The sequence below is a fragment of the Haliotis rufescens genome, unplaced genomic scaffold, assembly GCF_023055435.1.
Source record: "Haliotis rufescens isolate VD_foot unplaced genomic scaffold, xgHalRufe1.0.p SCAF_2, whole genome shotgun sequence".
Taxonomy (NCBI): Eukaryota; Metazoa; Mollusca; class Gastropoda; order Lepetellida; family Haliotidae; genus Haliotis; species Haliotis rufescens.
In genome coordinates this window covers 72,082,346-72,107,013 of record NW_025963890.1, presented here as the reverse complement: position 1 = coordinate 72,107,013, position 24,668 = coordinate 72,082,346, and the positions used below count along the sequence as shown (strand labels likewise).

The following is a 24,668-nucleotide window of genomic DNA, read 5'->3' as shown; positions in this document are numbered from 1 at the left end:
CAGAAGTTCCACCCTACTTTGGCGGAAACTGGACTTTTATAGTCAGTTAACGCCCTTGCCTCAGGGAGATGTTTGAAGGTAGAAAAGACAGGACAGGTTTGGAGTTCAAATGCCAGCTGGTTCCATGCAACTGTGGCTGCAACTGAAAAAGACTTTTCTCCATGGTATGTTGACCTCATAACAGGGACAGTCAGGAGGGGACTTTCCTGAGATCAAAGTGATCTGGACACACAAAGTCACACATTGTCACCCAATCCTTATTTTAGTCGACTCTTACAAACACAGGTAAGCAGAATTGCGTCCCTTAGTCGTGCCAGTATCCTATGATTAGGACACTTGGTTTGTCAGCACCAAGCCCTACTCATGGGTTTCAAGTGGTAAACATCTAAACCTGGCATCACTTTGGGCTGTCTTCCCATATCAAGCTGACAGGCTGTAACACTGAAGCCAAAGTCTCGTAGCAATAATTCATAAAAAAGTAGGGCCTTACCTTAGAGACTCAGATATACAATTTTTTACACTAAATACATGTACAGTAAATCCTCGGCGCTAAGAAAACCAATGTTGGGTTCATTAAAGCTCTTGCATAACTTACTTGGTATAATAAAGAATTTCAGTGAATCATGGTGGCCATCTTGAAAATGGTGTCCATCTTGAAAAAGTGGATCAATAATATATTTTTGTTAATGAATATATTTAATTTATTTTATATTTCTGATAAAAGAATATAAACATACAAGGTAAATGGTGTCTGTTTAATTTACTTTGTTCAAGAGTGAAAACAAAGTAAAACAAGACCCTTTTCAAAATCTGATGCCATCGACTAAAACCCTTTTGCAAGAGTGATCAGTTGTCCAACATTGTTTTTTTGTATTGCTCTTTGTTGGAAAAAATGACCAAAATATTATATCAGGAAGGGCAATATTTCATCATGTCACTACATAGATATAACTAGAATACATTCATAGCAGAGTTACACCCAATTCACAAGTCATGCAGACAAGTACGTTTATATATTTTTAGCACCCGGGGTAGAATAGGTCTTCATCAACCCATGCTTGCCATAAAAGGCGACTATGTTTGTAAGAGGCGACTAATGGAATCGGGTAGTCAGGCTCGCTGACTTGGTTGATGCATGTTATTGTATCCCAAATGCGTGTATCAATGCTCATGTTTGTCTGGTCCAGACTCGATTATTTACAGACTGCCATCATATAGGTGGAGTATTGCTGAGTGTGGCGTTAAACAGCAAACAAAGAAACAACAAAATAGATTTTTAGACAATATACAAAATACTTTTATGGCTGATGAAAGGACAGAAACCACATCTTTCTAAAACTTAAAGAAGGACCACAGTGTTTCTTCTGAAAGATCACACAGAAGTCCATTGTAGTGATAACCCGCAAACATCATCTTTACCAAGGTTCATCTTCAGTTGAACTGATCTTTTAAAAGATTAGAAAAATATAAAAACACAATAAAAATATGACAAACATAACTGTTTAATCATAACATATTTGATGAAATGGATTGCAATCATCCAACAATATAAGGTAGTGAGGCAAGATTGGGTTTTACGGTCGTGATCAAGATTATTGCACTTATATAGTGTGTGAGTGCATGCACGTGCGTGTATCTTGTGTATGTGTGTCTGCTTGAACTAGTCTGGACTAATGTTGATTTTATAGTGCTAGCCCACTGAAATATCATGCCACAGTTGGGATACCCCACTCAGACACAGTATACGGACTCCGAGCCCACCAGTCCTTGTTTTATCCACTTGAAAAAGTGAGGTGAGGTGAGGGGAGGTGAAATGGGGTTTAACGTCGCGTCCAAGATTATTGCGCTTATATAGCGACATGCATGTATGTACGTGTGTGTGTGTGGCTGTGGCTGCTTGTACTAGTCCGGACTGATGCCGATTTATAGTGCTAGCTCACTGAGATACCGTGCCGCAGTTTAACATGAATACCCCACTCAGACACAGTATACTGACTCCGAGCCGACCCAGCCGACTTGTTTTAGCCCCTTAATCCCGAGCGCCAGACAGGGTAACAACAAGTACCATCTCTTAACGTCTCTTGGTATGACGCGGTCGAGGATCAAACCCCGGACCTTCCGCACTCCGGGCGGACGCTCTACCACTAGACCACGGAGGCGGTCTCACTTGATAAGGAGCACTAAGTTGGGTAACAAGTACTACCTGATCAATAGGTGAGAAAAAAGACATTTCTGATGTCTTTTGTTTCTTTAACAAGGCATTTGACTATATTGCAATGTGCGGATGAGATGGTAATGTGTCTGTTAACCTTCAAGTGCCTTGGCCGCTTGGGTTGTATACTCCCCAGGGAGATGAGAATGAAATAGAGTGCACATTGATCCATTAACCGGGATATTCATCAGACATATCCTTCAGACACCTTCAGACACCAAGCCAAGTTTTGTGAAAATATATTAAACCCATGAGCAATGATCAATAGAGAACTTATGCACAGACAGATGGACAGTTTCTGTATTATATGCTAGGGTACTGTATATCGCCTTCTATAAAGTGACCCCACGTATAAGGCGACTCCCCTGTACAAGCCATCAAAATCGATGCTACTTTATATACCCCGTCTATAAAGCCAATCAGAATGAAGCACATCACCAGCAGCTACACAATCCCTACATTTGCAATAAAAACGTGTTCGTCTTCTGCAGAAAAAAATTACATCGTATCCCTTCAGTGAATTCGGGGAAGTGAACAGATCATAACTATTAAACTTGGTCAATACAAATTTGAGATAACACATCACTAGACATGATGATTTACCGATTAAATTGTATTTCCTGTTCTGCTTGGAATTGTTTTATATGCAGAGATTAAGGTCACCACGTGTATTGTCTTGTATACCAAACCAGATTCAGCCATCAGCTGTAATAAAAAAAGCAACACATTGTAACACGTAACACGAAAAAGTGTTTATTTGAATGCAACAAGAGGTAGATTTCAGTCAAGACGATCACAACAACTTCCTGTCCTTTATTCCAGCATCAATTGATCCTCACAACCAGACAACAAGCACGGCTACACAACACTCATTCAGCATGTTCAGTACAGTCAAATTAAAACATATAACAGCTAGGGGACAAATTTATTTTGTTGCAAATATACTACTAAAAACAACTAAGGGATCATCCGATTCTTTCATATTACTATAGTTAATCTGTCATGCCCAGTGTTCCCCAGTGTCCTTGTGGACTGGCAACTCTAAAAATTACCAGTCCCCCCACCCCCTAATTTTAGCCAGTCCCAACTTTCAACAAATATAAAAACGTATGAAAATTATTTGGTTTTACTTCTTTCAACTTCATGTTCAGTGCAAAGATGTCATCTCTGAAGTCATTCACACAAACTTCAGTCACAATTTTCTCTTTATTTTTTAATATTTCCAGACAAAGTCGCTGCAACTGGATATTTAACCTAGAAATAGACAAGGTTAAACCCTTATAACAGAAAAGCTGACTTTGTTTGAAAAATGTACTTATATGAATATCACCGATGTTTTGTTCAACAACAAAGATTTATAAGTACTTTATTTGCCGGTCCACAGGGACTGGCAGTCACATGAATTACTGGTCCAAGCCTGATTTTACCAGTAAAAAACTGGTAATTACCAGTAAACGGGAACACTGCATGCCATGACTTTTTTTGTTTTTGAGTAGTACAGTCACCCACCAGTTCTGCATATTCATAATAATCTCCTGCCCATGCTTGGCCATTTCAAAGTCAGGCATACGTACAATGCAATCCCTTGTTCTCAAACTTGACGGATATCTCAAATTATATATAAAACACTTTATCTCAAAGCTTATTTATCTAAATGTTATTCTCAAAATAAATTCTTTATCTCCATCATTGCTTATTTCAAAATAATCCCCATGCTCAAATAAATCCCTTTAATTTTAATTCTGGTCATCAAAAACATAAGTTCTATGCTCATTGTAATTCCTTTATCTCAAACTTTGATTATTCTATTCTATACTTATCTCAAGCTTTGCTTATTTTAATTTTTACTGAGATAAGTGAAGCTTATAATAGCTTCACTTATCTCATGCTTTACTTCTTTCTAATCTTTACTTATGTTTAATCTTTCCTTATCTCAATCTTTACTTAGGATATAATCTTCACTTATCTCATGCTTTACTTATTTCTAATCTTTACTTTTGTTTAATCGATCCTTATCTCATTCGATACTTTTTTTAAGCTTCACTTATCTCAAGCTTTACTTATTTAAATCTTTACTTATCATACATTCTGTTCATTCAAACATAACCCTTATGCTCAATCTCTGAATCTCAGGCTTTAGTGATCTCCACCATTCCCCTTGATCTGTGTGAGGTCATATGTTGGCCATATGCTCACATGAATCTCTTCATCTCCGTCTTTACGAATCTAAGTCTTTACTTATCTCCAAGAAGCCCATTTCTGCTGTCCCTCGCCGAGGAATTGCTGGAATATTGCTAAAAGCGGCATAAAGCCATACTCACTCTCTCACTCACTTATCTCGAAGTCTCTCTTTTGTTCTTCCTAGTTTACATATTAAAACACGAAGGAATGTCTTTTAAAAGAATTATGTCTCTTGTACACATATACCTGAGAACGTAAAATAGTCATGTCATGCGTGAAATGTTAAAACCCTGAGTCAAACAGTCATCACTGCTTCTTCTTGGCTTCCCGTTGTCGTAATGTGTATGCACGGTAGTAGAAGTTGCCGAACAGGAGGATGAGGGAGAGGGCGTACAGGAAGACAGCGATGTTGAAGCCGCGGGGGAAGTCGCAGTCTGTCATCAGGTTGTAGCCAGTGTGCACCACAAACGCCAGGAACTGGGTCTAAAACACACAACAGTGTTCCTCTCTAAGCTTGTGAAGACAGCAAAAGATTCATTTGCAAATTTTTGTTTTTGTTTAATAACATACTTAGGTCACACATTTTACTTCCTTTACAGATTTTTTACAGAAAAATATGTCGGTGGGTTAAAAAGAAAAAAAAATAGAAGCAATTCAGAAGCAATATATAAAAAAGAGTGTTTCTTTATGTTTCTACACAAAATCTTGTTTGTTGTTCATGAAAAATTGATGCAATATTGTTAATGGTGGGCCTTTCATTAGAAAATATTTTTTGGCGCAAATGCTTATCGGTGGGATGAAAAAAGGTGCAAATTCAGAATTCTAGTGATGTTTTTTCCATTTCAACAAAATTTACAGTCATCAAATCAATAAAGCAAGTAAAAAAGTGTGACCTTATCAATAATCGAGCCATGTGACATTGCAGGTTTAACCAGAGGCAGAATATAGCATCCCATTCTCATAAAAATGTGAAAGGACAAAGATAAAATCAACTTCAAGTCCCATTGGATGCTAAAGAGTATGCATGTTGGAATGATTGAAACAAATAAAGTTTAAACATGTTCGTTAGACTTTACTCATATATCTGCTCTGTGAAGAACTACAACCAGTTTTCAGAGAGCCTATGTCAGATTTTCTTTACTCAATCACTCTAAGTCTCAAAATTCCCATCTTTTAAAGCATAAGGCATCACACAAAACTTGTAGTTTATTTGCTGTTGGAACAGAAGTCACTTATGACCCTATTTTTATGACTAAGACTTTTAATATTAATTCACAAAAAACCCAGAACCCAGGTAAACCCCTGACAGCGGCCTATAGGTAATCAAGCCTGGACCAGCCGAACCAGTGATTGATATGATGAGCAACGACCCACAAAGTCGGGGTAGGATGACTAAACCTGGAAAAATCACAAGTTGACGAACTATTATAAAGGGTAACACATAAGTTTTAGCCCCAAATGAGGTACAAATATATTTGGTTGAGGTGAGGTGTGGTGTGGTGAGGTGAGGTGAGGTGAAATGGGGTTTAACTGGCATTCAAGATTATTGCACTTATATAGCAATGTGCCTGGGTGTCTGTGTCAAGTTGTGTGTGGCTGCTTGTACTAGTCCGAACTAATGCCGCTTTTATAGTGCTAGCCTACTGAGATACTATGCAATAGTTTAACATGATTACCCCACTCAGACACAGTATACTGACTTCAGGCCGACCAGTCCTTGTTTTAGACCCTTAATGCCAGGCAGGGTAACAACAAGTAACATATTTTAATATCTTTTGGTATGAAAGGGCCGGGGATAGAACCCCCGACCTTCCGCTCTCTGGACAGGTGCTCTACCACTAGACGATGGAGCGGTATTAGGCCACTAACAGGCTTGTGACCATCTCAAATCCTGACCAACCTGAAGATGAGTTGATCTGTTTATCTGTAAATGTAGTGATGCTATGGAATGACTAATGTTTCCCTCTGTGCCCTACTTCATGATACAGCATCAATGATAAATTCAGGAATAACGCTTTCTTCTGACATATTGCTAAGTGGACCCATTTTGTCACCGAGCATCTCTCCGCAGATATCAGTCCTGATTCAATCTAAGTCTCATTTTCCAAATTAACAACCAAATCATATTTAGCATCCTTTGAAACACTCCTGCATCAGCTTCATCCTTGATATACATCTTGACAGCTGCTGCAAATCACAAAGAATTCCAGCCGATAATACACCCCATCCCATCCAGAAACCTACACTCAAAGAAACATTTGGATAAAGATTGGTGCCGACCAACACGTCCAATCACCTGGTTATCTCAAAGACCCATCCTACGCTTCCTCCAATATATCCTGACAAACCACAAACTACGTAAGCCCTCAAGCAGGTCCTTCCAATGCTTTTAACACTGGAAATACATCCACATTCACAATCAAACCCGACATAATCACAACACCCTGTCATTTCAATTGCGATATTTGTTTTGCACAATCTTTTTTCCGCTAAGATATTAAATTTCTCCACAAATAAGGTCCCACCAGGATGCTAAGAGTCAAACTAGCTTCGCCCTGTGATCACCGACAAAAGAAAGTGTGTCTTCATTAAACCCGTGATAAAGTTCCGCTAAGCATGTCCGAGCCACCAGGCAATGTCAGTGTGCCGACATCAGACAGGTACGGCCTGACAGATTCCGCTACATGAATCAGAAAACAGGCTCAACTAAAGAAGTCAATTGTTTCAGAGCAGTGACCAAAGGCGACACCATCACTGATGTTCAAAGGCGGCGCCACCAAGGCGTCATGGTGTGGCAAGATGAAATAGCGGTGTTATGGTTAATGTCACAGCATGTAGCCATATTCTTCACTTCAGAGTGAGACGACACTTTTGATTGGTCATTTCATTACCCAGACACAAAGCAGTTTGATGTGCTTGATGACTCCTAATTAAACAATGAGTGACAGGATGGACATCGATACGGACTGGGCCACGCATCCCCAGGCTTTGATTCCCCATTGGACGAAACTTGGCTATTGATGTGTTATCATAAACACTTCAGCTGTTTCAGTAAAATACAGATAAAGTCACATCAAGGCTTTTCCTCAGCTAACTAAAGCATTATCAATTGGTAATAATCTCGATGCAAATACATGAGCAGGTAGTTAGCATAGACTGAAGTGTACCGAACATCTTAATGCCTGTTGTCAATAGCTGTCGATCAAACACAAAAAACAAGATGCAACATTCAAAGCAGGCAATAAATTGGGTCAGTGATCACAAGTTTCAATTTCTAATAAATGACGTTGATACTAAAAGGAAATATTTGATTTAGACCCATACACTGGGGAATAGAATGAAAACGGATTCCGAATTGCCATAGTGACGTTGATACAGTTGTATTGAGTTTGTTATCATTTGATTTGTGTAGACATTCCCACCGGTTTTCACATGATATCTGCATATCCACCTGGAACGAGGATAAGCACCACTTCCTACAAAATTCCATATAAAAAGACCATTTTTAAATCATATCCTGTTATTTTTGTTAATTTTCTGATTAAAACAAAAAACATTGTTCACAAGGTGACTCATATTGAAATACAGAGGCAAACCAATCATCTAATGACATGTTATGTAACTGTTCAATTTTAGTAGTCATGACTACCCTTTGTAGATCTGCTTCTTTGCATCATGTGATGTGACGCTGTATTTGCGACCTTATGGAGGAACACAGTGTTCTTCTCCACTTTTCAGCTATTATTGGTGGTATCCTTGACATTTAACAACAAGAGATCAATGTCATGTGTATTTCCAATAGACACATGTCTATTTGGGGATAAAGGAAGATAAGAAGGCACTGGCTGTGTTGATGTTTTTACCTTGTGTATCTGCTGGATGTCTGCATGTTTGACGAGGCAAACGAAAAAATTCTGTAACGATCATGAACCTTTTTTTAAAAACGTATTGGAGAAAACTTGATTGTATTTTGTTCAATACAATCAAATCTTTTACAAAATACATCAAAGTTCAGAGTTGTAGCAGTGAGTGAGTGAGTGAGTGAGTGAGTGAGTGAGTGAGTGAGTGAGTGAGTGAGTGAGTGAGTGAGTGAGTGAGTGAGTGAGGGTGAGTGAGTGAGTGAGTGAGTGAGTGAGTGGAATATGTGGTGACCATGTTGGACAGTTTCTTGGGCTTCGACCATGCCCCACACTGAAACACGTTACATTGGTGTCTCCTTAGGAAATATGCCCCTGTTCACCCAGCAGTGCATGGGTACCCGGTAGGGGGAGATGGCCTCATATGCAGCTGGGTTGTAGACATCCCTGGGGAGCTGAGGATGACATCCAAGTTCACGCTGATCCATTGACCAGGATCATCATCATCATCATCATCATCATCATCATCATCATGTATTCGACACAGGTACTGTCTACTTGATGACTGGTCATCATGATATTTCTGATCAATCACCACTTCATTTAAATAGTGCCAACTCTTCATGTATAAGATAACTCGATATCAGTACTTAACATAATTATTTCCGAAATCCATCAAGCTGATAACTGCCGACAATATGGACAAGCTCTGATTCTGAGAACAGGTGCATGACCGAATAAGATCACACAAATTACCCTTGCTTTTCACTAGATAATGAACCTAATTGATTTTCGTTACTCGAACTGAAAAAAATGTGAAGCCACATCAAAACTCCAATGACATGAATTGCCACACTAAATCTGAAATTATTAATCATCCTCTTAATACAGAAAAAAGGATGATAAATAATATCATCAAATGCTTAATTTAATTCATTTGACAGAAAACTGCTCACTAATTCATTTAGAAATTCTAACCAGATATTTCGCCTTTTTATGTCATTTTATGTTTTAGTAATTCACAGATTCCAATATGAAATCATAGCATTTGAAAAGTGACATTAAACTGCCATTGCATGTGGCACAATGACAGTATCAATTCATCACCACTGACCAGAGATGTGGGGCTTTATCTCGCTGTCAGACTACCATCTAACTGCATGAAGTGAATCGCGTCGGCAGATGACTTAAAGTAACTTGAGAAGGTTTCACACAAGGAGATCACATATTACAACAGACACATCAAAGTCATTTTTTACTGAGGATTCTGTCAAACATTAACATGGGCAAAAAACATCCATCAATACATTTTTGCCTTTGTCATATTTTCTATGTTGTGAGAGCATTCATCCCGATCAAGAATCTTGTTGATTACATACAAAAACAGCTGTTGACAAAGAAGAAAGTTTAAAGATCAAAAAATGTTCTTTTAACACAGTACTTCCAAGTTCATGCAAAAAGCCTTGTGGCATTAAAGCAACTTTTTCATCTTCATCAAAAGGAAAGACAAAGATTTCTTTTTAAAACACTGAACATCTTCACATAGTATAAGCATGGGATGAAATGAATTTGCCACAGCTTCTGTCCGGATGGTCAAACGGTTTTATGTTAATAACATTGTGTCCATTTTTTAGAACCCAGCACACAACGTTCTTAAATGAACTTTATTCTAAATTGGCACTAATGATTTCTCCAGGCTTTGCTAAGCTAATTATGTCTGGACACTTCTGACACTGTAACAACCAAATGAGAAACCAAGGGGATGATATACATATGGTATGTTGTTAGTTACAAGCACAGCTTGGCAGCTTTGTCTGGTCAGGGTAATATAATGGATTTGTCTGCTCGGTTAATTCTTAATATACCAGCAACAAAGTGCTCTAAATGACTGGAGTCTGTTCCGACCCATAATTACCTCCCATTGTCAGGAGAACAAGACATGCAGCAAATAATCACAAGAAACAGACAAATGAGATCCCCCTGAGTATAAGAATACCAAATATATAAAGAAACAATTTTAATGACATTGCAGTGAAACCTATTTGGTTGAGAGAGTTCAATTTTGTCAAGTTTGTTGTGGATGCGTTCTTAAGAAGCAGACCACTGTAACTTGTATTTGATAGCGTTTACTCTGGGTTTCGCATGATGCAAGCATACTGGGTATTTGGCATGGTTTCCATCAGAAATAATTTTGTCATGTTCTTGATGAGTCATATTTGTGGCGGGTGCTATGGTAGGGCAGGACATGCTTACCCTTTTCGCTAACACATGGTGTCGTCACAGATTTTCAGTGACTTATTTGTATAATTTTCACAAATATTTTGCCTTTTACACCCAATGCAATCTGTTTCGGCAGATAATCGTGACTGATTATTCTCTCGTATTGATTTTTTATATAATTATATTGACAGAGCATTCCCTCTCAGGCATATCTATATCTCTCAGTAAATGTCACAATTTGTGTATTTTCTCATCATAATGTTTTCTATCTAGGGAACATTCAATAGAAAGAAGGTAAACTCATGCAGGCCTCCAAATTAACTATATACTCACAAATTATCATTCACATTGGGTAGAGACAGTTTTCTTTGGGTATTCAATATAGCAATACTCCCTTGCGTGCAGTCTATATTGATATTGTACACCAACAAGTACACATTTTTAAATAATAATTCTGCTTGAAATGCCCACAATGTGAGTGAGAGAGTATGATTTTACGCCGCTTTTAGCAATATTCCAGCAATATCATGGCAGGGAACGCGATTAATGGGCTTCACACATTGTACCCATGTCGGGAATCAAACCCAGGTCTTCGGCATGAGGAGCGAACACTTTAACCACTACGCTACTCGACCGCCCCACCAACAGTGTGTAACATGTCACATAAAATCACAGAAGTGCTATACATCTCTAATTTACAGGAGGCACGGGTGGCACACTCGTCTAAGGTGATACAATTTGCTGTGAGAATTGCATACCTTGGCTACACCAGAAACCTATGATTGTGGTTTCGAATCCCAGTTCGCCCCGATTATGTTTCTACGTTGTCAGCACCATACCCGTGCTCATGGGTTTCACCAAAGTGGTAAGAACTGCATCACTTCGGGCTTTCCTCCCACATTGAGCTGACACGCTGTGATATGACTGGAATATTGTCACAAGCGACGCTAAACCCAACTCACTCACTCTAATTAACTATAAGGGACACGTAGCACCTGTTTTATGCATCATTCACTGCAGTAGAGTTCATGTATGTGTGGTGCCTACATTCAATCAGTATAAATAAAGCTAAAAAATAGAAATGGTACGCAGATATGCACGCTGAAAATTGATACGTATATTGATACATTGATTAATTACACCAACTGATATTATACTATTGGGTTTTTTAAAGTTTTCATTTCTATTTGTATGCAAGCAGCTAAAAATTAATTGGGTTATGGTGATTTAGTTTTCGTGTTTTACGCAGACGCAGATTATCTGAAGCTCTGCTCGTGCATGAATCATATTGAGCTTATGATTCATCATCACAAGCGAGGAGTGATTCATGTCTCCCAGTTTTCATGAGCCAGGTGAGGTGAGGTCAAATGGGATTTAACGTCGCGTCCAAGATTATTGCACTTATATAGCAACATGTATGTACGTGTGTGTGTTTGTGTGGCTGCTTGTACTAGTCCGGACTGATGCCGATTTATAGTGCCAGCTCACTGAGATACCATGCCGCAGTTTAACATGAATACCCCACTCAGACACAGTATACTGACTCGGAGCCGACCAGTCCTTGTTTTAGCCCCTTAATGCCGAGCGCCAGACAGGGTAACAACAAGTACCATCTTTGAACGTCTTTTGGTATGACGAGGCCGGGGATCAAACCCCGGACCATCCGCTCTCCAGGCGGACGCTCGACCACTAGACCACAGAGGCGGTCTCATGAGCCAGGTGAAGCCCTGTCAAATGTAGGTACTGTGTCGCCAACGTCCATAGGTTGCTGGTGTACCCAAGGGAAGTAACTCCATATATTAGAGTGACAAAGGCTTGTTTAAAATTGTAATGCCATGGTTACCATGTTAGTTTGTTGTTAAATGCAGCCCACCAGATGTCAGCTTTCTTAAACAGCAAGAGTTTGCCACTAACATGGCTATATCCCCCACCCCTGTTGCAGAATTTATGACAGAATTAAATGTAAACAAACCCTAACCTTTTTGACCGAGGTGGAACTTGTCATGGAAATTGTAAAAAAAAGAAGAGTTTGGAACCTAAGTCCATCTTGTTGCCATGGAAACGTAAAAAATAAAAATTTCTAAAATTTCTAAATAGCAAAAGGCATCAGTTCAGCATGTACCTGACAGACCTGCAAAGTTTCATGAAAAAATATTAAACGGTTTATGAGTTATGCTCCGGAAACAAACCCTACCCTCACAGAACCTAAGTCCATCTTGATGCCATGGAAACGTAAAAAATAAAAATTTCTAAAATTTCTAAATAGCAAAAGGCACCAGTTTAGCATATTTCATGAAAAACTATTGAACGGTTTTTGAGTTATGCTCCGGAAACGAAACGTGACGGATGGACAGATGGACGGAGCCCGTTTCTATATCACCCGCCAACTTTGTTGGGCGGGGGATAATGAGGGTTTATTTGTTTACCACCATGATTCAGAAATTTCAATCTCTGTCCAAGAAGAGAACACAATATGCCCTCCATAGTTACTCTCAACAAATACCACAACAGTGTAATAGCATGGCATTATTTTTTTCGCATTCTGATTTCCTCGATTATATTTGTTTAGGAGATGCAGAAATCGGATATGCTTTTCTGAATGCTTCGCTCACTTGTACTGAGAATTAAGGAGCCTTGACACTGATTTTCTGACAAGAAAGTTCACCTGAAGTAACCTACTAAAGTGACCTTCGACATACTCTATTTAGAGTCACCCTACTATAGTGACCTTCGACCTACTATAGTGACCTTCAACCTACGATAGTGACCATTGACCTACTATAGTCACATTTGACCTACGATAGTGACCTTCGACCTACTATAGTCATATTCGACCTACTATAGTGACCTTTGACCTACTATAGTCACATTCGACCTACTATAGTCACTTCGACCTACGATGGTGACCTTCGACCTACTATAGTCACTTTGACCTACTATAGTCACCTTCATGCAGAGATATATGGTATAGGATCAGATTGGAATAAGATTGCAATGTCAGCATGGAAGGTACAGGCTTCCTCCCTGTGAGTACCTACCAGCTGAAGGCGAGTGAGGTACTTCTTCCACCACAGGTACTTCTGCATGTGCGGGCCCAGGCAGGACAGCGCGTAGTACAGGTACATGGCTATATGCACACCCGAGTTGAGCATCGCCACGAAGAAGGCTGCAAGTGGAGGGACATGGAGTCAGCACTATATAGACACCAGAGTACATTGTACAAACGCAGTGAACTGATTGTGGAATATTCCGCCTTGAGTTAGCAACTGTGATTAGAACATGATCATCTTGTTATAAATAGGATCATAATAAGACAAAAAAGTGAGCAGAACTCACCAATACCCCCAACTTCAACTCTGAACATTATTTCCAAGTTCAAAACATTAGACAAGCAATGTCTCCTCAGAAAATCCACTTATCGAAACCAAACTTTGCACTGCACCTATCCTATTGGTAAGAAACTGTACCCAGAATTGAAAAGAATCCATGAAGTAGTTTTTAAGTAATAGGTCGAACAAATGTTGAAGTAAAAAAGTAAGTTCAAAACATGACAAAAATCATATTTTTTTCAGAAAATACACATACCAAAATTACTTTGCACTGCACCAGTTCTATTTGTATGAAAACTGTTCCACAAATGTTTCAGTAAAATAAATCCAAGTAAAAAATGAAAAATAGCTGTATTTTTCCAGAAAAACAAAATATTGAAAACAACTTCTCACTGCACCTCTCCTATCGATATAGAAACTGTACCCCCCAATTGGAAAAGAATCCACAAAGTAGTTATCAAGTTTTGGTCACACAAAAAAATGTCAGACGGACGGAATTCCTTGGTATAACTATATACCCCGCCCTTTTAGGTCAGTATAATAAAATCTGGGGATTTATCTAGACCTGCTTAGAGGCAGATATTCGGCCCCATGTCTTCAGTAAATGACAGTAAAAATTGGCAATTTGAATTAAAAAGATTCATAATCCTCAGAATTTACAAAAATAATTTTTTTGTTTTTTATTTAAATTTTAACACTATCACTATTTTTCCCCAATAGCCTGGCAAGGGGCACCTGTCTGGAATCCTAGATAAACCCCAAACCTCTCACACTGGCTCCCTTTCCCCTTTGATGATAACAGCTGATGTCTACATATCTGTAGTATTTCGAGCATCTTGGGAGATGTGTAATTTGTGACTGAGAATGCAATTATAGTTTATATGTGTGTGCAAATAACCCACCGATAACATTATTATTTTGAAGGTATCTGCACTGATATTGGGCAAGATTGCGGCATACATTTGTGTCTGAGCAACATCCATATTTGAACAAGTCAAGTGTTGTCTCCTGTCAATTTTAAACAATAAGCATTCGACAATTTATGGAATCAAAAACTGAGATCACAAGCCCATGCACCCCCAACCCCAACACATACCCACACCCACAACACCTACCCACATCCACAACACCTACCCACACCCACACCCCCAACACCTACCCACACCCACACCCACACCCAACACCTACCCACACCCACCCCACCCAACACCTACCCACACCCACACCAACCCCCAACACCTACCCACACCCCCAACACCTACCCACACCCACACCCACAACACCTAACCACAACCACACCCACACCCACTCCCACACGCCCACACCCCCAACACCTACCCACACCCACACCCACAACACCTAACCACAACCACACACACACCCACACCCCCAACACCTACCCACACCCACAACACCTAACCACAACCACAACCACACCCACACACCCACACCCACACCCACACCCACACCCACACCCACACCCACACCATGTTCAATGGTCAGTCCCAAACTGAACATGGTGTCAGTGATTGGATGGTCACAACTCACACTGGCCGCCGGCGACGTACTTGACCCCGAGCCACCAGTTGGCGATCATGGTGCAGTGATGGTAGACGTGGAGGAAGGTCACCTGATCATTCTTCTTACGTAATATGAAGAACACCTTCAACACAAAACGTCTTCTGTCAAGAATTTGTTGACTGTAGTCTAGCTGTAGGCTAAAGTTAGGCATAGTGCATTTGGGCAAGGAGGCACCTCCATGGGCACTAAATGTGCATCCCATCGTGCTGATCTGTTTGTTTATGCATACAAGTCAGCATTACTGCTTGGATTGGCAAAATTTAACCAAGGAATTTGGCCAAGAAGTTTAACTCCAGCTTTAGTGGATTATCTGATATAGAGACCATTGACACCACTCATCTGGTCAATAATTAGATACAATAATTGATTCAGAGTGACAAACAACTATCCATAAGTCTGTTATGACAAGAGGGATGATTGTAACTTTCCAACAGTCAACTTTCTCTTCATGTCGAGCAATATTCCAGCAGCTCCAGCCTTTGATGTCTACATTTCAGAACTTTTGAGGTACAACTGACAACGCTCTTTCCTTGAAGATTTCAAAGAGCATCATACAACTCTTGCTCTTGCTCAACCACGGCCTTCAAAACGTTTCGTGGTAAACATATCAATGACATTTTGAAATTTGATTCATCAGTGACAAACATTGTCTGATCCAGTTCCATATTCCATCATGTACCATAATTATGTTTTGTTTCAGGTGAACAATTAACTTGCCTTTGCATGTGTTTGTGACGGTTGCCACGTGGGGGCAGGATACGCTCACCTTTTCACGAACTCCTGGCATCGTCACTACTTGATAGCGATTCTATGCTAATCATCTTGTCAGAATCATACAATGGCCTCTGCTTTTAGCAGAGGTTTCTTATGATCATGGAAAGTTTTTTCTGCATTTATCATACTTTATAATGAGTTGTTGCAACAGAGACAATCAGATACAGGCAGTTACACTTTTTAAAAACACTGCAGAGATTAAATATAATAAATAACCATCTTCATACATCAGCCCAGTTTCCACCATTGCCAAACTACGCTGGAATTTCAGAATCTCAATGGTAGCGCCACCAGTGGCTATTACAAGTTATGTCCTTTATGTCCCTCCTACTGACCAATCAGATTCCACTCATATCACTTGCATTTGCTTCAAATTGGGGAACCGAGTGAAGACGATCTGATTGATAATCAAGATCTATATTGTAATAACACAGGTCTTACTTCGCGAAGTGCATCAAAATATGTGAGCAATTTGATAAAAAACATGAAATGATTATAAAAAATATCTGTTGACGCTAACTTGACGGTACACATGTTTTGCAAATCCTGCAATCGACCGAAATCTGCACAGCAATTTATGAACTGTAAATTGATTTTGTTATGCAATTTTGATTGGACTATCCACAGACTCGTTAGTCCAGCCAAAATATAACTCCATAATTCCAGCGTATTTCAGCAAAGGTGGAAACTGGAATATTAGAGTCAGTTAACAACCTTGCCTCGGGAAGATGTCTTAATAGCACAACAGTGGAATCTGTCCAAACAAGACTCTGACTTTTACAGATCTCTGTCAATACCAGGCCAAACAGATGGAATCTAGACAGCACTTGTGGGACAAAGAACTAGAAGTTAGATTTGTAAAAGACTTACGATACTAAAAACATGAAATCCAACATGAAATTTAAAAAATGTATTCGAGTTTGTGAAAGTCCTGTAAAAAAATTTTTTTCAATTAATTTATAAATATCAATTTCATACAGACAAATGGCTCTTGTATAATTTTAATAAATTTTGTCTTTGTCTTCAATTTTGAGTTAATGGGGCATTTGGATTTTGCATTATTTCTATCCAAGTCATATAAACACTGCTTTGTTTGTGAAACTTAATGATGTATATCAATCTCCACTAATTATGAAAAGACAATGTCTCTGTTCTGAGAATTCGGCTGTCACATAATCACAGCTAGCAGTGTCTACGTCTCAGCAGCCGAAGCTACAGGGCTTTATTATCAGCGTGTACTGATTCCCTGAAAAGTAAGGTAAACTGATTACGAGTCATGCGAACCAGACACAATTCTAAGGCTTCATTGTCTGAGGCCATATAATACTTCCCAGACACCTTTTCACAACATAATCTAGGCCCCTCAGATGCCAAATGGCCTTCACTCAACAAAGACTTACTGTAATGAGTGTTTTTGTGTTGTATAACACCACACTCAGCATCAGCCATGCTCTAGGACGGCGGTCTGCCAATAATTAAATCTGGACCAGACAATACAGTGATTGATATTGTTAGCAACAATCGATGCGTCAGGTTGCGAAGACATGCATTCAACCAAAACATCCAAGTCTGACCACCTGATCCACTTAGTGCCTCTTACGATGAGCATAGGTTGGAGGGGACCTATGTTGACTGGTGGTGGTGGGTGGAGGTGGGGTGGTGGGTGTTGGGGGGTTGGTTTCTTATTACAGTGACTTGATCAAGAACACCTTATAGGACCAGGTGGATGTACTAATGCACACGGTGCTGACTCAACACAACAAATACCTGGCTTTCTGTCCAAGTAAAAGTGCAAAATTAATTTGACAATGAATGATACAACAATGTTTAACAATAACTTCAAATATGACCTTGACCTTTGACAAACACGCCAAAAACTTGAGTGAGTATGGTTTTACGCCGCTTTTAGCAATATTCCAGCAATATCACAGAGGGGGACACCAGAAATGGGCTTCACACATTGTACCCATGTCGGGAATCGAACCCGGGTCTTCGGCGTGACAAGCGAACGCTTTAACCACTAGGCTACCCGACCACCCCGCCACAAACTTGAAGTTAAGCACTGTAAAGATGCATGCAATTATAAAACAGTTTCATGCTTGTAGATGTAACAGTGCCTTAAAATAAAGACATGATGTAATGATATGATACATAATGATGTCCTACAATTACCTGCATAATGACCTTGACCTCATGACTCAACACCTTCATATAAGAAGATATATACAATTTGACAATACAAGTGTAGCAGAGTTGAAAATAATGTAATATTTGAATATATTTGGTGGTGGATGTTAATTTCAAAATCATTAATATAATATTATCAAGATAAGTGTATAATTTCCACAACCAAATAAGAGCCCCCAAGCTATGTATGAAATGATCCAACACATAGACTCTGTAAACTAAGTAGGACCATTTTGATTGGTTTACACATGTTTTTCCTGCTGACCAATGAAGATTCGGGTAAGGATAGCTAGGTCTTCAGCAAACCATGCAGGTCGTAAGAGGCAACAAAAAGGATCGGGTGATCAGGCTTGGGGACTTGCATGGTTGATGCATGTCTTTGTATGCCAATTGCGTGGATCGATGATCATGATATCAATCAGTGGATTGTCAGGTCCAGACTTCATTATCTACAGCCATCATATAGCTGGAATAATGCTGAGAGCGTCGTAAACAACAACAAAGCACATGGTCCCTATTCATGGGGGTTCCAATGCAATAATGATAATATATACCGAGTAGCAAAGAGAAAATATGAAGATATCCAATTTACTATGTATTGTATAAAGGAGCACAAGTGAAGGCAGGCCATGATTTATACTTAATGATCTAGCCTGGTACTAGATACTTAACATAGGTAGATAATTCCATCAGTAATTATCGATTATAAAATTGTCATAAATATCATAATTGATTATTTACAGATTGCCGTCATATACCGGTAGCTGGAATATTTGAGTGCAGCATTAAACAACAAACAAACAAACAAACAAAGGCTTTTCACGCTACATGCACAATCATTTGGCTGGTAACATCTTTGACTTGCTGGGGAAGTTGTGGAAACAATAGTTCCGGTAAGTTTAATTGTTTTATGAAAAAAGTATAAAATATCAATAAAAAAGTTTGAATTGTTTTACACTTTGTAATTGCTCATGAATTTTGGTAATAACATAACTTTGAACATTTCAACACTTCTACAAAAATCATGGTAGACTGTCATGACATTTACATAGTTCGGAGGTCATTTTTTTAGCAAATATTATTTCAAATATTATTATGGACAAACCATCAAAACTCATTATGGTGTGCATAATGCACACCCCCTTCTACACAGCTGTAGTGTTATTTTTAAAAATGCACACTATACTCAAGAAAATACCATATAAAAGATATCTAAACATTCATCGGTATTCCTCAAAGAGGCAGAAATTAAACTCTGGAACTTCTTTCGACTCCACACGAAGTACGGATGATAGGATATCAAACCTATAACGGCGTTAGATTTCAATCTAATGTAACAGATGAGCTTCCTGCCTACATTTATTTATGACTTGACATTTGAACATGGGAGTACTCTGTTTTCGAAAATAGATCCCCTATGGTCAAATAATTAGAATAATCACTTAAAATGATATTTGTTATTACGCTAATAAGATTTTTTTAGTTCACAATTCTTAAATTAATTTGGCCAAAGTAGGATAAGAATGTTTGGAGCCTTAATAAAGTTCTAGTTCTGATATCTAATTACCAATATGTCTTAAAAGATTATGCACAATCTCATTACAATCAAACCTTTCACTCAGATACGATATCGCTCATGAAGATTTGACTACACTAGAAATACAGGAGTGAGTGAGTATGGTTTTAACCCACTTTTAGCAATAGTCCAGCAATATCATGGCAGGGAGCACCAGAAATGGGCTTCACACATTGTACCCACGTCGGGAACCCGGGTCTTCAGCGTGACGAGCGAATGCTTTGACCACTAGGCTACCCGACCGCCCCTCACTATAAATACAGGGGAGAACTGGAATCAAACCCACAATCATAAGTTTTTTGCGTGCCCAAAGGATAAAACTCTAGAGCAATTTAGACGTCTCTTAAACAAAAGAAATCAGGCTCAGAAACTAAATAATCTGTGAATGAAACACACGGTACATCACGCACAGAGGAATCATATCGGAGAAAACCATCTAATTTTAAAAAGATTTAAAGATATAAGGTTCTGTTAATGGTTGCTAATGCAGTTGGTGCAAGTAAACCCGGTAGTCAACCAACACCACACCTGGAACATGTCATGTTATAACTGCATGTTGAATGTTTCCCCATCAAATGTTGAGTAGTATTCACGGTACATATGGTCCATGATAACCCACATACCGTGTCTAGAAGTTCGATGATTTTGGAGAAAAAGAACCACCAGCAGACTTGTGCCATCTGAAACATCAAAATCAGTGTTCAGGAAAACAGTATATCAACATTTGAAACACCAACATCAGTCTTCAGGTAAACAGTATACAGATTTCCGAACCATCTACATCAGTCTTCAGGTAAACAGTATACAGATTTCCGAACCACCAACATCAGTCTTCAGGTAAACAGGATATAAACATTTGAAACATCTACAACAGTATACAGGTAAACAGTATACATCTGAAGCATCAAAATCGGTCTTCAGGTAAACAGTATATCAACATTTAAAACACCAACATCAGTCTTCAGGGAAATAGTATACAGACATCTGAACACCAACATCAATAATCAGTGACAAGCCACTGCCCTACCCCAACACAAGGAAACAAGAGCCCTGACAAGCCAACACTTTAACCACTGTCCTACCCCAATACAAGGAAACAAGAGCCCTGACAAGCCAACACTTTAACCACTGCCCTACCCCAGCACAAGGAAACAAGAGCCCTGACAAGCCAACACTTTAACCACTGCCCTACCCCAACACAAGGAAACAAGAGCCCTGACAAGCCAACACTTTAACCACTGCCCTACCCCAACACAAGGAAACAAGAGCCCTGACAAGCCAACACTTTAACCACTGCCCTACCCCAACACAAGGAAACAAGAGCCCTGACAAGCCAACACTTTAACCACTGCCCTACCCCAACACAAGGAAACAAGAGCCCTAACAAGCCAACACTTTAACCACTGCCCTACCCCAACACAAGGAAACAAGAGCCCTAACAAGCCAACACTTTAACCACTGCCCTACCCCAACACAAGGAAACAAGAGCCCTGACAAGCCAACACTTTAACCACTGCCCTACCCCAACACAAGGAAACAAGAGCCCTAAAAAGCCAACACTTTAACCACTGTCCTACCCCAACACAAGGAAACAAGAGCCCTGACAAGCCAACACTTTAACCACTGCCCTACCCCACCATCAGGAAACAAGAGCCCTGACAAGCCAACACTTTAACCACTGTCCTACCCCACCATCAGGAAACAAGAGCCCTGACAAGCCAACACTTTAACCACTGTCCTACCCCAACACAGGGAAACAAGAGCCCTGACAAGCCAACACTTTAACCACTGCCCTACCCCAACACAAGGAAACAAGAGCCCTGACAAGCCAACACTTTAACCACTGTCCTACCCAAGAACAGGGAAACAAGAGCCCTAACAAGCAAACACTTTAACCACTGTCCTACCCCACCATTGGGAAACAAGAGCCCTGACAAGCCAACACTTTAACCACTGTCCTACCCCACCATCAGGAAACAAGAGCCCTGACAAGCCAACACTTTAACCACTGTCCTACCCCACCATTGGGAAACAAGAGCCCTGACAAGCCAACACTTTAACCACTGTCCTACCCCACCATCAGGAAACAAGAGCCCTGACAAGCCAACACTTTAACCTACCCCACCAACTTGAAAGGGAAACAAGAGCCAAACAATACAAAACTATTACAACTACCTTATCCCATTGCCCCAAATAACCTGATGAAATGATTTTTTAAGTTGTTAATGATAAAAATGTATGTGTGATCAAAGAGTGCTAATATTTGCTACACTTAATACTTTTTTCATAATTGTTCTACTTCAGGTTCATAATGGTAAAAAAATGCTGCTTTGAGACGTGTTCATGATTAAATTAAAAAATAAAATTTAATGTGCAAATAAATTACAAAAAAGAACACATATTACGAGGTCTACTTTGTTCTTAATCGAACAATCTGAGGACCACTTTTTTAAAGGAAAAACATCCAATTTACTCTATCTTTTTCATTTTCCCTCTCATGTCAATTTAATGTACAAAGAGCAAATAGTATATAAATCATAAAAATGTCCCCAAACAATAAGACTCTACCAAAGTTCCTGATTACAATCAGAAAGATTGTATGGCAACCATGGCGCCATGATTCCACCGCCTAACATGATCTGAGACGAACCAATCAATAGCTTCATAAACATGTCTCAAGTATAGATAAACGTCTTCATGCTTGAAACTATGCCGCAAGATATAAATACCACATCATCATCAATTCACGACCATGATCAGACTTGGTTCATGGTATCATGCTGTCTGTAGAAGCATCAACACGATGAAACGACTGTTATTTCGGTTGTACATCACAAAAGCAATTATATCAAGCCCAGATCTAATAGCCAAAGAGCTAATGATGTGATTAGTATGGAATAGAACTGGCTACAAGAGTGTTCCACATAAAGGTTGCAAATACACATTAAAACAGAACATGCATCATGAATATCTCACAAAACAGCTATTCCATGGTTAGCTCGAACCACATTAATCCTTATAATGAATGTTTGGTCACAAAATATAAGGTTAGTTTGGCAAACAAGATGAAAGCGGCTGGGTAATTGTCATAATCGCCAAGCATCGGAACTCTTCCTAGGTGGCGCTGTGACAACAGTGTCAGGTCAGGTGACACTGATGATGTGATTATACACCAGTATCGCGCTGATCAAACGTACATGGAGGAGAATCAATTCTGATTGAAACTGCGACAAACATCACAGCATTGTATCAGCTAACATTGTTTGCTTCGTTAAACAGAGTGGGTGTGGTACTAGGGAAAGCAGTTATTTTCTGAAGTAGGTTATTCACCCTTTTTGGGGGGGAATAGCCTATTATGGATGGAACATCCAGATTAATCTGGCCAACAAATCACTGATATTTTGGATGCTTCGTTATGTGTTCCCATCAATACATCAGACATCAGGTCATACGATGCAGAAACAAAAACAGTTATTGAAACCCATTCACAGGCCTCACTGCCTTGCATGAACTCTCAGCACCCTTTACAGAAAGGGTCTTAGCGATATGATGGTCCTAACTCTCATTCTTTTACACTGACTTATGACATTCGTCATGCTGGGATCCCCTTCCACTGCCTTGCATGAACACACAGTACGATGACCCTTTCCAGAAAGAGGTCTTAGTGCTAAGATGGTCCTAACTCCCACTCTTTTACACTGATTCTTTTACACTGACTTATAACATTCGTCATGCTGGGACCCCCTTTCACTGCCTTGCATGAAGACACAGTACAATGCCCCTTTCCACAAAGAAGTCTTAGCACTAAGATGGTCCTAATTCCATCACGGCCTTGCACGAACACACAGTACGATGCCCCTTGCCGAAAAGAAGTCTTAGCACTAAGATTGTCCTAATTCCCTTTCTTTAACATTGACTTATGACATTTGTCATGCTGGGACCTCTTTCCACATAATGATCTTAGTGCCATGACTGCCATAAGTATATATAAAAGTATCAGCAACAATCACCGTAGCACTAAGATGACTTTATGGAACGAGGGCCCTTGGACTTTCCATGTAATGATCTCAGCTCTACAACAGCCGTAAGTATATATTAAAGTAAGAGTTTCGATGATCTTAGCACAAAACTCACTTTATGGAACAGGACACAGCTCAGCCAAGAACAACTCAATCATCGGTTTAAGTCTAAATCATCATTGCATCCCTCACATTTCAGTTTCCATAAAGTTTTAGGAAAATGATTCAGGAATTATTAATCAGTATTACTACTTGCAATTTACAAAATCACTTCATACCACTAATTTGTTTCTCATTTTTATGAATACGCCTGCATTAAATTTTCCAAAAGTAAAAGCAATTTTCTTCTTAACATGAGCTTCTAAAAATTATCTGCAGAAATATAACCAGGTGGCAGATTACCTGCATTTTCAAAGAACTATCCTGACTTTAGAATATTAAGCTTACCTTCATAACTTAGCCCCAAGCAAACATTTTAATATTTGATTAATATTGTCTCCCTCAACCTGGCATACTTGCCAAGAAAATCAAGAAAATCAATAAAGCATAAAGAGAAAGAAATCTTGCCTTGAACTGAACGATAGTAACATGCATGTCTTTTCTGCCCATGCCATCATGAAAAGGGGATAAGGGACTGTCGGAGTAGTCGACTGGTTGACACAGGTAGAAAAAGACTTACCCATGGGGATAAGAGACTGTCAGAGTAGTCGACTGGTTCACAGGTAGCTGTTG

At 39.4% G+C, this 24,668-nt stretch overlaps 1 protein-coding gene across 5 annotated transcripts in view; it reads right to left on the bottom strand.

Moving 5' to 3' along the window:
* Window positions 1–2,082: 2,082 nt before the first annotated feature.
* The window catches only part of LOC124133201 (elongation of very long chain fatty acids protein 4-like), a 37,708-nt gene continuing 15,122 nt past the window's right edge, over window positions 2,083–24,668 (bottom strand). For 4 of the 5 annotated variants that reach the window (XM_046497490.2, XM_046497488.2, XM_046497487.2 and 1 more), the window contains exons 5-8: window positions 20,541–20,597; window positions 15,348–15,462; window positions 13,509–13,636; window positions 2,943–4,876 (exon numbers count right to left, since the gene is read on the bottom strand). In XM_046497490.2, coding sequence (XP_046353446.1) covers window positions 4,700–4,876; window positions 13,509–13,636; window positions 15,348–15,462; window positions 20,541–20,597 — 477 coding nt within the window. In that variant the 3' untranslated portion in view covers window positions 2,943–4,699. Of the gene's footprint in view, window positions 2,918–2,942; window positions 4,877–13,508; window positions 13,637–15,347; window positions 15,463–20,540; window positions 20,598–24,668 lie in introns of those variants that run through there. The other variant, XR_007222357.1, reaches the window with a different exon arrangement.